Source organism: Sapajus apella, unplaced genomic scaffold, assembly GCF_009761245.1.
Source record: "Sapajus apella isolate SASKATOON/1434 unplaced genomic scaffold, GSC_monkey_1.0 scaffold111, whole genome shotgun sequence".
Classification (NCBI taxonomy): domain Eukaryota; kingdom Metazoa; phylum Chordata; class Mammalia; order Primates; family Cebidae; genus Sapajus; species Sapajus apella.
In genome coordinates, this window is record NW_022437051.1 from 1,523,205 (window position 1) to 1,540,511 (window position 17,307).

At 41.8% G+C, this 17,307-nt stretch overlaps 1 protein-coding gene and 1 long non-coding RNA gene across 8 annotated transcripts in view; both read right to left on the reverse strand.

The window, feature by feature from the left end:
• Positions 1–17,307, reverse strand: part of CCNY (cyclin Y) — a 266,513-nt gene that overhangs the window by 31,489 nt on the left and 217,717 nt on the right. For all 7 annotated transcript variants that reach the window (XM_032259779.1, XM_032259778.1, XM_032259782.1 and 4 more), the window contains 4 exons: positions 12,500–12,600; positions 4,970–5,005; positions 1,316–1,373; positions 1,106–1,225 (listed from right to left, as the gene is read on the reverse strand). In XM_032259779.1, the coding sequence (XP_032115670.1) occupies positions 1,106–1,225; positions 1,316–1,373; positions 4,970–5,005; positions 12,500–12,600 (315 nt within the window). The remainder of the gene's footprint in view (positions 1–1,105; positions 1,226–1,315; positions 1,374–4,969; positions 5,006–12,499; positions 12,601–17,307) is intronic.
• On the reverse strand, positions 11,256–12,493 carry LOC116537543. Its single transcript, XR_004263179.1, has 2 exons — positions 11,796–12,493; positions 11,256–11,403 (listed from the first exon to the last, which is right to left on the reverse strand). It is a non-coding gene; the product is annotated as an uncharacterized LOC116537543 (long non-coding RNA).

Here is a 17,307-nt window from a genome sequence, read left to right on the forward strand (position 1 = left end):
GAGCACACAGCTCTTCGTGTGGCAGAGACAAGAGTCCTTCAGTGCCTGTAAAGCTTCTACTAGACAATTGCCTCTTCTCAGAAACTACAGAGAATGGTACTCTGATCTCCAGGATAGCTCGTGCACAGGCAAAGCTCATTTCTCATCTAAGTTACACACAATGTAAAAGGTCAGTGACAAAAAGGGTTCCATTGTTAAATCTATTTCCCAAGTGAGATTTGACCTAAATAGTGCATAACATTTTAAGAATCCAAGTAAGAATTTTTTTCTTCTTTTGAGACAGGGTCTCCCTCTACCCCTCAGGCTTGAGTGCAGTGGCATGATCATGGCTCACCGCAGCCTTGACCTCCTCGGCTTAAGTGATCCTTCCACCTCAGCCTCCCAAGTAGCTGGGACCACAGGCATGTGCCACCATGCCTGGCTGATTTCTTAATTTTGTAGAGTCGGGGGTTTCACCATGTTGTCCAGACTGGTCTCAAATTCCTGGGCTTAAGCGAATTTATCCTCTCGCCTTAGCCTCCCAAAGTGCTGAAATTACTGGCATGAGCCATGGAGCCCAGCCATTAGAATAAATTTTTATTTATTTTTTCTTGAGTCTTAAAATATAAATTACCTCCTTACTATCTCTGAATATCCTGCAGACACATTTAGTCAAAAGTCACAAAACAGAAGCTACGAATATATACACTCCTTCCTAGATAAGTGTTCAGATAAAGGTATTCATCATATCTTACTGTCATTACAATCTTTGTAGGGAACCAAGAACAAGAAACCTGGATGTTTACAAGGAGTACCTCGGCCATTCTGATCACTCCCCTACCCCGACTGCTTTACTTACCTGCATTTTTAATTTCGGCATTTATTGAGTTTGAACGTGATTTCACAAATGACTTTAGGTGGGGGCTGTGGAACAATTTTCACACCCTCTTCTAGGATATCTATCCTCTATTCTCCGAGGAGAACGGCAACACTGAAGCTTGTGCCACAATGTCCCCAGGGTCACCTGGCGAGGACTCCCTGCTCGAAGTCCACTCCACTGAGTGACAGGAACAAGCCCTGGACCACCCAGGCTGGGGATGGGTGTGGCCATCCTGACAGCACTCACCAGGGTGACAATGGCACATTCAGCTGTCAGCTGAGCAGCACTGAACAGCGTCCGAACGAACCGGTAAATCTGCTTCTGCTCTGGGTTGTGTTTGTCATAGTCTGGTGGCACTTCGGATTTCTGGGGAAGAAAATATTTTCAGATAACTGTTCTCCCCATAGGAGCAAAAACAAAATAATTAAATCATCTCACGAAACACAAACAGATTACCGAAAGAGGGTGAAGGTTTTCATCAAAAATATCTAAGAGCATCCTTCCATCTGGATCCCTGGTAGGGAAAATAATAGAAAATGAAACTTACTTTCTGCAAGAATGTCATTCAAATAAAAATGACAAACAAAATACATTTTAATTCAATGACTCTTTTTTTTATATATATGGAGTCTCACTCTGTCACCCAGGCTGGAGTGCAGCGGTGCCATCTCAGCTCACTGCAACCTCCACCTCCCAGGTTTAAGAGATCTCCTGCCTCAGCCTGCCGAGTAGCTGGGATTACAGGCATGCGCCACCATGTCTGGCTAACTTTTTTTTTTTTTATTATTTTTAGTAGAGACGAGGTCTTACCATGTTGGACAGGCTGGTCTCAAACTCCTGACCTCAAGGGATCAACCCGCTTTGGCCTCCCAAAGTGCTGGGATTATAGGCGTGAGCCACAGCACCTAGCCAATTCTACTATTTCAAGAAACACAAGTCAGTGCTAAATGGTTATTCATGAATAATGATCTGTTTTTCTTGGGTACAATATTTAATCACTTTTGTTTGAATAGCCCTAGGAAATTAAGATTCTAAACCACACTTAGCTAAATTAAGTAAAAATTTAATTTTAATTTTCTGAGTTTTCAAATGAACCGAATCTAAGCAAATGACTTAAATTTGACATCTTATTTCCAAGCAAAAGTTGATGGATCTGCTTAAACCATCACTATACTGTGGCTGATAGAAAAGAAGTGCCAGGGTAAGAATGAATACTCGATATATCCTAGAGATCAGTCTGATTATTCACAACATGCAACGTCAGTACTTCATTAAGTTTCACAATTTTATACTGAAAAACAAGCGATGACAGGTAAAAAGTCTTTAGCCGATAACCTGTAAGTGAATAGTTAGCTATTACCAGGCAGGTACATGCACAGAACCACTTAACGAGGTAGTTTTCACTGTGAACAGTGCCGTGGGCCGCTGGGCTCCACGGGGACCCTCCATACCTCATCAGTGACAATTCTACTTTCAACTGTGTTATGAAATTTGAGTTTTGCCTAAAAATTTTTCTTTAAACAACCAAACTTGGAAGCCATAGCTTTTGGCTAACTGCATGTAATTTCGATAGTCTGTGCTTCCGTGTCAGGCTTCAGAACTTCAGAAGGCTACAGACCTGTCCCTAATACACACTCATCATGGCGAACATTACAATTTCTGCTTTACAAATTTACCATCTGTGTAAAAAGAGAAAGAAAAAGCTTAACAGCTCAATTTTCATTCCTATATCTGCACAACAGCCATTATTTTTAAAGCTCTGAGCATTTACATCTGTGCTCACTTATGCTTGCCTGCATGATCACAGGCAGCAGACACACAGATAAACTCAAGCGAAAGAAAGGTTCAACCCAGCAGGGAGTCTGTGAGCAGAAAGCAGCTTCTGGGTGTGCATGGTTACACTCTGATACCGAACCTGGCTACAAAGAATCAGTGGATTCCTTCACCTTAGTTACTGAGTTTTCAAATGAACCAAATCTTGAATCTCTGTGAAGCACTGAAAATGCTGCATTAGAGATAGAGCCTGGCCATTCCTTGGTAGTTGAGCCCCATCCAATTTTCCTGAAGAAAATTAGAGAGCCCCACTCTAGAGAAACACTCACCTGAAGTAACTTTAAAAATGAGAACAGAGGCTAAAAATATAAATGAGGATTAAGAGCTCAAGCTAAGAAGACTCTGGAAAGGGGATTCTGGAGAATCCTCTGTGAAGTAGGCTGTTTCCTTACTTCCACTAAAAGCTGTGTGTCCCAGCTGAACAGCACCACACCACCTCTATCAAGCTAACAGGTCTATCATCAGCGCCAAAAGCCAACTTGCATGACTCAGGGAGGAGAAGGTGTGCAGATGGGCATGCCTCCTCATACCTAGAGACCTGCAGGTGGCAATCTATACATTAATCATGCTTGTTTACAAATGCTCAGTTTTTCACTGGACTTTCTCTTCTTCCACTCACTTACTTTTGGCACAATTAATCACCATTAATCAAGGAGAGCACTATGATTAAACATCTGGGTGGTAGACTGCATTCATTTCCCAATTCCCCAGTTTACTAGTTGTATCATCTTAGTCAAACTAATCTCTCTGTGCCTCAATTTCTTTATCTGTAAAATGAAGATACCAGCATCACCTCAAGGAGTTGTTATTAAAGCATGTAAAGAACTGACCAGAACAGTCAGAGTAGGCACTTCACAGAGCTGACTCTTGCTATTATGACTCTGGCTGCATTCACTTCAGGATCCATCACAGTCTAAGTACTGAGAAATATCTTAGAGATTCTAACGCAAAATTGTCTTGAAAGCACACTGAGTTTCATCAATGTGATTATGCTGTTTTCTTAAGCCTTACGGATTTAAAAGGTTAAACTAGTATAGAAATAGGCAACAAGACAAAATCTCCATTTTCACTGATATGCTATTCTAATTCAAGATTTAGAGTTCCAAAGTTGTACTGTTTTGTAATTTCTTAAACCCAAAATTCTCAAGCACCATAAAGAACCATGAATCACAATTACAGTATGGAAACAGGTGATCACAGAGAATCCCTTTCTAGGTGTCTGCTTCTGGTTATTCATGTTTTCTCCAATACTGTCCATTAGGGGCTGTCATCCAGCCTCCCCTGCACTAACTACGCCTTGTAAACACACACCGGTGTGGGGCTCCCAGCGGCTGAGCTCGCACTTACCATGTGGCGGCTCTGCTTGTTCTCAAACTAGCTCACACCAGCTGTGCTTAGGAGACTCATAGAACATACATGAATGTCACATTATGCATGAAATACGACTACCATGAGCGTGGCTCTGTCCTCCTGAAAACTAAGGAGGGTGCTTTGGAAAGATTTAATAAAATCACTAAAAATAAATTTGCTGTAGATTAGGTGTGGTCAAAACTGGAAAGATTTTACACTCATCTGTTATGCAAATGTCCTCAAGCTTTCTCACCACTGAGAAAAAAAACCAACTTGGAAAGGATGAATTCATTGTAGCTGTGGCTTATGAAATACGTTTCGGTTCTCCAACCAATGTCCTGTGCTTGAAGCAAATGTCTTGAAGCTGCATTTTTTAAAATTGGCAAATGAATGTATTCTTACATGTTTTACATTGAAATAAAATGTATAAGGTAGTTTTTTTTTTATTCAGTTTTAACTGACTTTTAAAATTAACCAATTATTGCCAGATACACTTACATCAGAGAGGGCTTCTACATTAAAATAGTTTATGCCTAAATTTATAACAAAATTGCCTCTGCTGAATTCAAACTATAAATTAAATGCTTTTCATCTTAAAGCTGCACCCAGTAAACTTTTAAAATGACAGTTTACAAAAGACAGAATGTTTAAACAAATTTTACAGAAAATAAAGAAGGAAGCCAACACCATTGAGAAGCTTTGTCTTTTTGCTGGTTTCAACCACGATCATTTGGTTTCCTCTGATTCAAAAGCAGTTCAGCACTTACCTGGGAAGTTTTGGTAAATTATTCTACCTTCAGAAATTCTATGAAAATATGAGTTAAGAACATATAATTCAAAGGTTGAGGCAATGAGAATAGGAGAAAAATAAGAGCAACATAACAGAAGACAACGTATGATGTATTTAGTACACAACCATCCACATACCTGTTTTTGATGTGATAATATATTGCAAGAGCGACACTGTAAAATAAAATGCAAAGGTTCAGTGTCCATGAGCATACTCGAGACCTCACACGTTGCCTGGCCACAGTCTCAACATAAATATTTAAACAGAAGTAAAAGCCTAACAATCCTTCTAAACAGTCCCATATTCACAATACTGATCAGGAAAATGTCCTCTTCTGAGTAAATCAATCTGGTACCAATACCCAGGAATTATTAAATCTCTTCTAGAAACAAAGAACTTCAAGTAATATTTAGAAACAAACTTGCTCTTTCTATTCAGAAATTTTCAGCTTTCTTTACTCCTTAAAGAAAAAAAAAAAAAGCACTATGTAAAAAAATAGGTAGTACAAAGAAAACATCTTTAGAAATCTCCAACTAATTATCTACTAGTTTAGAAAATTTGTGGTTTCTTTATAAGTACCAGAAGTTTGCTATTTTTTCTCTTAATAACCTCTTGGCAATCTGCCCAAGTTATTCATTCACTTGCTAAAATGATACTCTAAGTTTTATTTGTAGCACTATCTTAAAATTTTATTTTATATTTTAAAAGTTCTTAATTTAATGAACAATTACATTCCCTTTCCCTGAACTTTTTCTTTTCTATAATAATTTTTTTCTGACTAGAAAATATATTCATTGCAGAAATTTTGAAGAATATATTTACAAAGTATAAAGAAAAATCTTCTGCCCAAATGTAACTATTAGCTTAAGATATATAGCTTTCTATAAATTACGTGTATAAGCAGACAGGTCTGTATCCTACTTTTACCCCAATCATGCTAACATTTTTTATCATTAAAAACATGATTTTAAATGGCTGATTACATTCCTTCATATGGTTGTCAAATAATTTACTTTTCTCCTACTACTGAATGTTTAGGTTGTTTCTAACATTTTGCAATTATAATTAACACCATAATGAACATCCCAATATTAGTGCAATCTACAACTATATTATTTCCATAAGGATACATCTTATAATTTGGAATTACTTGACCTAAAGTCAGTAACCATGGCAAGGCTCTCAATACATACTGCCAAACACCTTTGCAGAAAGTCTACACAGCGTACTCCCAGTGTCTGTATCAATTCACACTCAATGACACTGACCTGAATATTTTGACCAAGTGTTCTCCAACTGGACAAAAAAAAAAAAGTGTGCCTTTTTCAATTTGAGTTTCTTTAATCTCCTACCAAGTTGGCAGGGTTACTCATGTTCTGACCAATTTGTAAAAATTTTCTCTTTCAAAAACTGTCTAGATCCTTCCACTATGTTTTGTTTACATTAAAATTTATTGAGGCCAAAAATTATTTTTTAACCTTCTAAGAACATAGCTCACTGGCTGCAGCAGACTGTGTTCTGATACTCTCAGGGTACTCACTCAGCCCAAACACTTCTGCTTACTCAGCCGCGCCAGCTTAGGGACAGGGGCATGCACCTTGGATTCCAAAGCACTCAGATGCTTCCCTGTGACAGTCGCTAATCTCACTCTCTTATATTCTTCCAAACCTCTCTCTTTCCAGAAATATTCATTCAAATGACTTCAGCCTAGTGTTGAAAGTACTCATGAGCAAGTAAGTGCTAATACATCCTTTTTCTCTTAACATCTTGAAAAGCATGTAAGAAATTATATCTGGGGTAAAAGAACTTCAGAATTTATAAAAAGTAATAAGGTTTTCAAAGTGTTTTCACATATGTTAACAATCCTGTAAGAAAAAAAAAATTGCAGATGTTATTGATTCTATTTTATAAATGGGAAAGCTTGGGTTCAGGCGGTAGCCGCCAGGATTCCTGCTTGTGTAAGGCTGTGTGCCCTTCCGTTTGGCCATATCGCCTCCGGGAAAGGGAGGAATTAGTTTCATTCATTTACTAGTCATGCAGTGATGACCGCTCTTCTAACGTCGCATTTCAATGGAATGTTTCACGTGATTGGGGTTAGTGCCATGATTGCTATAATGTCTTTGAGAAAGACATTCCTGCTTCCCCTGTAAGGGAGCATAAAGCAGCCCGAGTACCACTAGACTGAAGTCACATCGACCTGGGTTCTGAACCTGGCTCCTTCCTCTTTATTACTGCTAATTCACCTCTCAGGGTTTTTGTTTCCTCATTTATAAAATTAGAACAATACGACCCACATCGTGGAGTTGTAATTACGATCAAATAAAACAAAATACATAAAAGCATGATCTCACAATATTAACTTTTAAAAGAAAAGTCCCTACTATTGTTATTCCCCTAGTAAGAGGTCCTCTAACTTCTACAGACTGGGTGAAAATCTTCAGGGTCCCAAGGTCACTATCTCCCAAGCCAAAGGCAAGACTGGATATTATCATGGCCTAAGACCTCCAGGAAAAGCAGAGCCACTCTGCAAGCCAATTTCCACTCAAGGTTCTATCCCAGGAAGGGAGACTACCAGGCCGAGGGTTCAGGCACGGTACAGCTCCGTGGACTAGCTCAGCAGTCGTCTTGAAGGAGGTGACTGCTGGGATGGAAAGAGGCCGTCAGCTGACAACCGAATCAGGCCCAAGTTTGCAGCTTCACACTACATACAGGCACTCTTGTCCAACCTGAGGCTGGAATCTCCCCAGAAATGGATCTCTGTCCCAGTATGCTCCCTTTTAATTAGGCAGCACGATGGCATGAGACAGTGAGGCAAGTGGAAATGAAGGTCCTTTCGTATCTTAGCGGTTCTACAAAGGTCCACGACATTTTAAGTGTTCACAGCTGTGTCTTTTGTCAAATACGGCTGTTGGAAAAACCAGCCTTACCCTAGAATATATTCAGGACTTTTATGGTGTGCCCTGGTTCCTGGACTCTCTGTTGGTTGACAACCCATCCTCTGGGAGTTGTAGGTATTTTAGAACGTTTGGGGTAGCCTTTTTAAAACGTCTAAGACCTGTGTAAGTCAGTGACATATTATCTATACAATGTTTTAGGTGATATGCGAGGCATTCACCCAAACAGCCAGGTCTCTGGCCATCATGCCAGCACGGCAGTGGGGCTCTGTGAGCACTCCTGGAAGAGCACCTGAGGGGTCCACTGGGGGCCTCTCCAGTGAAGGCAAACATGTCTTGGGACTCCGGGTCTAAGGGTATGTTCAGGAAAGTTTTGTCATAGGACAGTCTATCGTGTTCCTACACAACCAATCTTTTGGGACTAACATTTGGGACCACAGCATCCAAGAGACACCTTAGGTTTTGGTAATAAACCATCATCCTTCAGGTGCCGTTAACGTTTTGTATCGGCCACACAGAGCTGCTGTATGGGTTCTATGTAGGATGCATGATCCTCACCCTCTTTTTAGCCACTGTTATCTTTCTGAGTCTTCCTGGGAGATGTGAATCTATAGAATCTGTCTTGGGTGGGGTCATATACTGGCTCTCATTTGACCCCCTCAAGGGCTCTTATTGCCCTTGCCCAGAGATGGAATTTGTCTGGGTTAGTCTAAAGGCAGCTCCCAGAAGAGTGTCTCTCCCCACAATGTGTTTTGGGATTGGCAAGTTGTAGACCCACAGTGGGGTGAGTGGAGAATGTCTACTTTGTAACAGGAGGCATGCTCATCTCACAGAGTGGGGCGGATGGGTCTCTGGATCCGTATGGGTAAGTCAGGGGCCCAGAAACCATGAGGATCAGCAAGCAATGGAGAACACTCAGCCCTGGGGGGACCAGAGTCAAAACTCTGTTTTGAGGGAACCAGTGAATGGCACCACACTGAAGAGAGCTTTGCCTTCTTGTCAGAGTAGAGGTTGCGATGCGATACCACCTTCTGTCCTTGGGTTTTTTCCTAGAGGCAGTGCCCAGGGTTTAGGTTTAACCCTAGTGGTGAACTGCTGCTATGGCTTTAGGGCTTTTTAAAGTCCAAGGAGAACTGTATTGGGCTATTTTGTTTTTAGATCTGTCCTTAGAAGATCTTGTCAAATCTGACTTTTGACACCCGTTTTGTTGGCTCTCCCCTTCTTTCTGGTCTCTTCGCAGGTTCCTCTGTCTTTGCGTACTTCTCACCTAAGCTGTGCCAGTCATTGTTTCTACTTCCCCTATTTCATCTACGAAGCCCCGTCCAAGGGACCGAAGGTGGGAAGCAGTGTCCTTCCATACAGGTGGAGCAGCCTTGAGGGGCTTACCACCCACGTTGGCAAGGAAGAGGGTGCCATCCAGCCCCTGGAAAGGAGGGGGATGGGACAGACATCCAACCACGCTGGCGATCTGTGCAACAAAGCCTGTGCCTTGTTTCTAAGCTTCCCAGGTGAAGGACCCCAGGTGTGTCCCCTTCACAGGGCCAGGATGACTCCGTCTCTCAGGGAACAGTCTGAGGGGAGTGCTGTGACACTGCTAAGCCTTTCTGCCTCACCTCCAGAAAGAACCACCCACTGGTGTCTAGCCTATAATCCTACCGACAAGTACCTAAGGCCTCCTTTAGTTTCTGCCCAGAGTGGCTAACCAGATCAATTAACCCTGGTGAGCCACAGTTAACTGGCTCTTACCACCCGTACCAAACCCAAGTTTACCAGGCCAGAGAGCGGTCAAGGCACTCTGATTTTTGGTTAGGACACAGAAAGAACTCAGGGGACCTGGGGGACCCTACACTCCAAGTGCCCAGCTTCAGAGGCTTGGTCAGCTCTGCCACATCCTCAGAAAATGGTATGGTTTCGCCAAGGAAGGGCTGGAGCCTTACCAGAGAACAGAACATTTGGACAAAAGGGTTTCCTCAGCGGCTTTTGCCACATAGCTGGGGAAGAAGTAAATGCACAAGAAAACAAAATGGATTTGTGATTTTGGGCACTGCATTTGTCTCACTTCTCACCTAGAGCTAAATTAGCAACGTATATGACAATCCTAAAACCTTCAAAGAGCAAGAGGGGTTGGGTTCTAGTAGCAGAGAGGGGCTGAGCCACAGACAAGGCTGTGAGGGGCATCAGCTGTTCCCTAGTCCTGGAGGACAAGGCCCCTGATGGTATGCCCCGGTGCACAGAGGCTCCCCACCACCCTTCGCTCTTTCCTTTGATCATCATCTTTTACTTGTTGGAGGATTTTGTGGGGAGGGGTTGGCTGCAGAGGCACAAAGTATGGCTGACAAACTCTAAATTCATACCACAGCTGTTGGCATTTAGGGGAAAAATGGGAAAATCAAGTTCTCAAAATACAAAATGATGTCTACAGAAAGAGGGAGTACTGAATGAGTACCCAGCCTTTTAATAGCTTTTCCGTCACTGTTAGATTAGCACTCAACCCTCTACCCCATCCCCAACTAGCATCTACAAACATGTTTATTTCTGGCAATCTCCAATTTACAAGCGGATTGTCTTCCAAAAATCAGCTTGTAAATCGCTGTTTAGAACCTAGGGCATTCTCTCACAGTTACAACCTTGTAACTGGATTTCAGGGAGTAACTCTGGCCCACAAATGCTCAGTTATGCCCACAATGAAGCTGAACTACAATATGAATGATTCTGTTATCAGTTCTAATGTCTGCAGTAGGGAGCAAGAGGACCTGGATTAATGGGAGGCAGAGAAAGCAAAGGAGAAAACAGGAGCCTCCTTTGGGCAAGATTTCGGAAAATTTTTAGAATGGGACGGCACATGGATTTCACAACTCCTTATCTTTTTCATTCTTCTTCCTTCTGAGTATCCCTTTCCTTTCCTATTGTCAACGCCACTGGCAGCAGAACTCAACTGGACCCGCTAATGTCTCTAAATGTGTTTGACTCTTTAGCTATACCAAGTGTGAGATGCTGATGTTTCCAGGGAAGGAGTCTGATGGCACTACTTCACTTGGGACCCACCCTGCCCAGCTCCTGGTGCACATTTTAAAAAGAGGATACTTTTGGTTGAGCACAGTGGCTCATGCCTGTAATCTCAGCACTTTTGGAGGCCAAGGTGGGTGGATTGCTTGAGCCCAGGAATTCAAAACCAGCCTGGGTAACATGGGGAAACCCCATTTCTACAAAAAAAATAATACAAAAATTGGCTGGGCGTGGTAGTGTGTGCCTGTACGCCCAGCTACTCAGGAGGCTAGGGCAGGAGGATCTATTGAGCCTGGGAGGTGGAGGTTACAGTGAGCTGTGATCACGCCACTGCACTCTAGCCTGGAGACAAAGATCTTGTCTTAAAAAAAAAGAAAAGAAAAGGAAGATACTTTTAGAAGCAACCAAATTACAGACTGAAAGAGTTTCAAATGTGTGCAGTGCAGAGACCATGTCTTTGTGTCGGGGAAGCCCAGTATCTACATTGAAGTTGCAAGCTGCTCTTCAGCTTCTCTGTTTACTACATTCTAACCCACAGTTCATTTGAAAGTGGCAGGGGGACACTGGTGAGGGGGGAGGGCAGCTGTCCACTTCCATCTGGGGTCCTCAACCCTTGACCGCCTGTGAGACTCTCCTGGGGAGGTTTAAAAATCCAGATACCCAGAGTATACCTCAGCCAGATTCAATCAATCAAGATCTGTTAAAACTCCAGATACCCACAGTACACCTTGGCCGTATTCAATCAATCAACATCTGTTAAAACTCCGGATACCCACAGTATATCTAAGCCGGATTCAATCAATCAACATCTGTTAAAACTCCAGATACCCACAGTACACCTCAGCCAGATTCAATCAGTCAGGATCTGTTAAAACTCCAGATACCCACAGTACCCCTCAGCCAGATTCAATCAGTCAGGATCTGTTAAAACTCCAGATACCCACAGTACCCCTCAGCCAGATTCAATCAATCATGATCTGTTAAAACTCCAGATACCCACAGTACACCTCAGCCAGATTCAATCAATCAAGATGGATTAAAAATCCAGATACCCACAGTATACCTCAGCCCAATTCAATCAATCAACATCTGTTAAAACTCCAGATACCCACAGTACATCTCAGCCGGATTCAATCAATCAACATCTGTTAAAACTCCAGATACCCACAGTACACCTCAGCCCGATTCAATCAGTCAGAATCTGTTAAAACTCCAGATACCCACAGTACCCCTCAGCCAGATTCAATCAGTCAGGATCTGTTAAAACTCCAGATACCCACAGTATACCTCAGCCAGATTCAATCAGTCAGGATCTGTTAAAACTCCAGATACCCACAGTACACCTCAGCCAGATTCAATCAATCAAGATCTGGAGCCCCGGGTCTTCAACTAGGAACACAGGAGTCTCGTTTTATTCAGAAGGTAAAAAGTTCGCAGAGTTATGCCAGGATTGCTTCAATAAAAAGTACAAGCATAGAAAGTATAAACAAAAATCCAAAATGCATTTTAAGTAATCTACATTTAAAATACTTTAAAATTCTGGTCTTTTAATGTAAATAGTAATATGTAAAAATAATTGGAATATCCCATATTTAACTACCAAAATCACTTTTAAAAAAGATTTCCTGAATTATCAGTGCTACCCCACCCTTACTCATCCAATCTTACTACTTCCAGACCCCACAACCAACCAGCTTAGCCGTCAGGTTAAAGAACAGAAAAAGTATTGAATTAAGTAAAAATAAATAAATAAATCCAAATACCCACCATTTAATTGTATACTTGAGGTTTGGTTGACTGACTGTGCTATCATCTAGGAAAATGGTAGAGCAGGAGCTGTATTTCCTTGCTATTTGTCCTGGAGGATGCTAGAAGACAACAGCAACAAGATTACGACAATTACACAGGGTTCAGAATTCTTCCAGGAAACATCACCCCCTTAACTTGAGATAAGACCACAGAGGAAAAACGTCTTAGCAAGAAATGTCAACATTACCACCAAGAACAATACAAAAACTTTATTCATAAAATGAACTTCCTCGCTCTTCCATATACAAAAGTCACCATGACACACCTAGTTCCTAACTTTCTGCAACAGAATTACAGCAAACTCTTGCAATCAAGCATCAAAAAGTATGTTTCAGAGTCCACAAAAATCACCTGCCCCACGGCTTGCATGAAACATGGGATCTACTGGCTCACTACACTAACAAAAGCCTGAAATTTAGGTGGTGGCCTGGTTTTATGCGCTAAGATCAAGATAAGTGTCCACTGTACCCATTTTCCTTACTCTTGAAATGCAATTGATTTAGGGGCCATAGAAAATGCAGCCAATGTTAATTTAGAATCTCCTGGTTCATCTGCTTGAATTTCAGCAGGTAAAGTTATTAAAAAAACAACTTATTCCCTTGTTAAGGACAAAATAACTTTTAAAGGGGAAGATTATCTGACACTTTTGAAAATACAACCAATGAATGACCTTTAAGTAGTTGCTGGTGTGGTCTTATGACTGGTTCTTTCATAACTGTATAAGTTTTGAGCTCTTTGGAGAACATTAGAATAGAATTACTTCTAGAAGGTACTGGCAAAGTAAACAATTTATATTATACACTGATGACAGCTAGTTGAACACTAAATGGACTTCTGGAAACAGTAGGACAATATGATTAGTACACATCAATCTGGATAGCTCCTGATCAAAAGCAAACTAGAAAAAAAATTAAATTATGCAAGCAAGTTTCCACTTACCTGATGCTATGCTGAAAATATCTAAGTGTCATTTTTCAGCAACAAAAAAAACCAATCCCTTGGGAATCACAAAATCATCTGCTTGACCTGCCTGTCTGCAACACACCCTGGGTATACACAGGTCACGAATTTAGTAAAGGAAGCCTCAAGGTTAGAGACCAAATGCCCTGTTCAATATCTGAAAATGTATTTCCCATTTAATAAGGTTTCCTCAGTAACAAGGTAAGGAAAATGTGAAGCAGCCTGAGAAACATGTAAACAATGTTATAAACAGAATCTCTTCTCAAACCTAGATAAGAAATGACACTAGTTACTTCTTTGGGGATCCAATTTCTATCATCACAGCTAGGGGACACTGTACTGCTGAAGCATCCTGACCTCGGAGCCCTGATCTCACATCAACAGCAGCACAAGGGGTCAGAAGGAAAGAACCACAACCAGGAAATCCAGTAGGTAAGGCCTTTCCCCAGAGTTCTCTCCTTAGGCTCACACTCTTAAGTGCCTGTGTGGGGACAGGACATAGAAAATGCTTGTGAAATTTAAGTCTCAAGTCAAATGTCAGTTTTCACATGGCATTTAACATCTATCAAATGAATCAAAACATTCCATTAAGACAATCCAGGCATTAAAAATAATTCTCTTCCCCTTTTTAAGCTCTTGTAGCAATCACATGTGAGTCATAAAAGACATACTGAAGCCTCAGACCCTGATAAAAGCTATTACTATAGGTTGTAAACCAATAATGCTTAGGAAATTTTCCCTACAGATGTAAAATCTACAAACAAAAATCTAAGTTGAAAATAGATCTTATATTTAACATTAAAAGCCAGGAATTAATCAAATTTTTTCCAGTGTTAATTTTTAGAGCTATGGGATAACTTTAGAAATCCCAACAGTGAAGGAAAAAGACAGTAATATTTCATTTTTGTTTCTTGTGGGGTCTCAGCTGTTTCCTCTGATGCAAACTCCTTCCAGATTAAAATGTCATGGGACTTGGAAAGAATAAATGGTTTCCCTGAGAAAATGTAAGCCATGAAGTCAGAAAAAGAAGACTGATGCACATGGGTGAGGATATAGACAATGTCCCCTCATAATCTAGGAAGTGACCTTTGTGAACGTATGTGCCCGACACCCCTGTGTGTGCACCATCCCTAAGGCTCAGAGGGTTAACTCCAAGCCAGCTACACAAAGGGACCCTGCCCTGGCCTGAAAACTGCCCCAGCTGCAGGTCTGAGCACCTCAGAACTAAGGGGTGATCTGCCAAAGCTCTCGATCCCAGGGGAATGTCAATTCAGCTTTCAAACTATTTAACAACTTTGAAACTGAATAAAAATCCCAAGTATTAAGTGATGAAGATTTTGGTTTCAGAGTATCTCAACACTCCACATACCATTTAGGCCCTAAATCATCTGTTGACTGTAAGGACTACAAGACTCATAGAGTGTGAACTTCTCTTGATCTGAACCCCACATCTAAAAAGCTGAAATAACTGTAATCCTTCCACCAGAAACGCTCTTGACCCTAGAACTGTCTCTGTTTTTTGTTGTGAACTGGTCCTCTCAGGGTGAGGCAGAGGAAAGACACAACACCTGCTGTGTGGCGCCATCCAGCAACTGACTGATGCCGGGCCCCTGGAAGCAGCAGGGGAGCATCCCTCACAGAACAGAGCATGCTAATTCGACGGTTTTAATAAGCACGTGTGTGTCAGATACTTCTCAGTGTTACTCAAAACGTCTCGTTAATGTATTGCTCCATGAGTCTGAAAAATTGGTATGCTTGTACGTGGGCGTGCCTGAGCACACACAGACCCTCCCACTTAGGTTCCCGTCTTTGCCAGGAAATGACACGGCAAAGTGATGCGATGGAGAAACAGCAGGGCACGACCGGTAGTTAACCTGACTTGGACATAACTAGCTGCATGGCCTGGGCAAGTTCCCTGGTCTCCCTCTCTGCGCCTCAGTTTCCTCAGCTGTAAACCAGAGATGAAAATGACAGCCCCTCCCTCATGGGGCCATCACAGGAGTGCCTGAGTTAGTATTTGTAAAGCACATTCAGCAGGGCGAGCATGTGGGAAGCACCTGTAATAATCGTTCAGTAGAAACTGCATTAAACAGGTCAACAAAGCAATAAGGGTGTTTTTTACGCCTAATGCCTACAACATTTTGGAAAAACATAAAAGGAAATGTCTAACGCAATGTTTTACCTGCAAAGGATGGGCATCACCCTCTAGACAACTCAGAAAGATTGTCCCAAAAATAACAAGTGTGTCGGTGAGAGGACAGATACTACAGAGTCAACCACGAACTGATTAGAAGGGGAGCCTGATGAGTGAGAAGCCCGATTACAAATTATTCTAAAGAAATAAAATTTGTATCTTTGAAATAACGTGAACCTTACAGATTACATTATGAATATGTAGAACAATAGAATTTTAGAGCTAGACTGAGGCAAGGTCATTTAGTCCACCTATTCACAAAATGTTTATAGTGCAAAATATGATTCACATCAAGGTCCACTAATATACGAAAACTGTTGAATGATATATTTAAGAAGACTTTACTGAAGAATTATCATGTGTCCCAAATAATGAGATTATCCACTTAGATAATTCCAACACTGACGTCTGACAGATACAAAGATACATGGTACGCACACGTACACGCACAAACACATGATCGAAGCACAGGATGAAGATGAGGAAGAGGAAGGGTAAGACGTTCACTGGACCTTCCACAACGACCCCCAATTTTTCTCCCAACTATTTCAACTTTTCCTACCCATGACACCTCCTCAAATCTTCCACCCATCACCATGCTGAGCTCCCCACAGGGAGTTCGAATCACAGAGCCCAGAGGTCACCGGGCAGCACCCCCTCACGTGAGCTTCTTGCTGCTGCTTCTAGGCAAATCTGTCTTAACTTCCCCCTACCTGGAGTAGAAGCCCTAACTCTCTCAAGGCCAGAATTAATTAGTCCCTCTGCTTCTTCAAAATATCTTTCTGAATTGGCTTGCCCTCCACACTTTCTCCCAATTCACAAAAACCTCTAAGTTCACTATGCAGATGGGTCCTCTGCAGTCCTCCAACTAATATGATATTTGAACGGAAGCTTTTTCTTTCTGGGATTTCCTCCTAGCTTTCCCCCATCTTTCTGGCTACTCGGTCTCAGTCCCTTTGTGAACTCTGCTTCTCCCAATTTCACTGGATGTGACAGTCTTTTCTTTTTCGTCCAAACACTTTCCCAGGGGACCCTTACCCACTTTCACTAATTCAACTTCCTTCGCTCTCTGATGAGTCCCAAATCCCTCCTCTCTCGCCCCAACTTCTCCTGAGCTCACTACTGCCTGGTCGACCCCGCCATCTCCATGTTTTTCATAGGCACCTCAAATGCCAAACTAATTTGTTCCTCTAATCTGTAATGACTTAAAACTAGAAATCCATAAAATATTCTTGAATCTTATTTTCCTTTCTGTTGATCTCCTTGCATCAAGTGCTATCGATCCTACATTTCAACATCCTCCTCTTCCCTGCACGCCTCTAGCCAGTATCTGGCGTATGAACACAACGTGGACTTTCACCTGTGTCCCTGCAATAACCACCTTGCCTCCAATCTTGCTCCTCTTCAAACCATTCTTCTTCAAGTGCCACTGTCACCTTAATGCAAAGCAAATCCGATCATGTCACCTCCCTGCCTAAATGGTTCCAAGGTTCTCCACTGGGGAGAGGCACATGAATCAACTCTCCATCTCTCCAGGTTCACTGTTCACTTCCTCCTTCCCTGCGCACCACACTCAGGCATAATTCAAAGATGAAATGAACAACGGCCACTT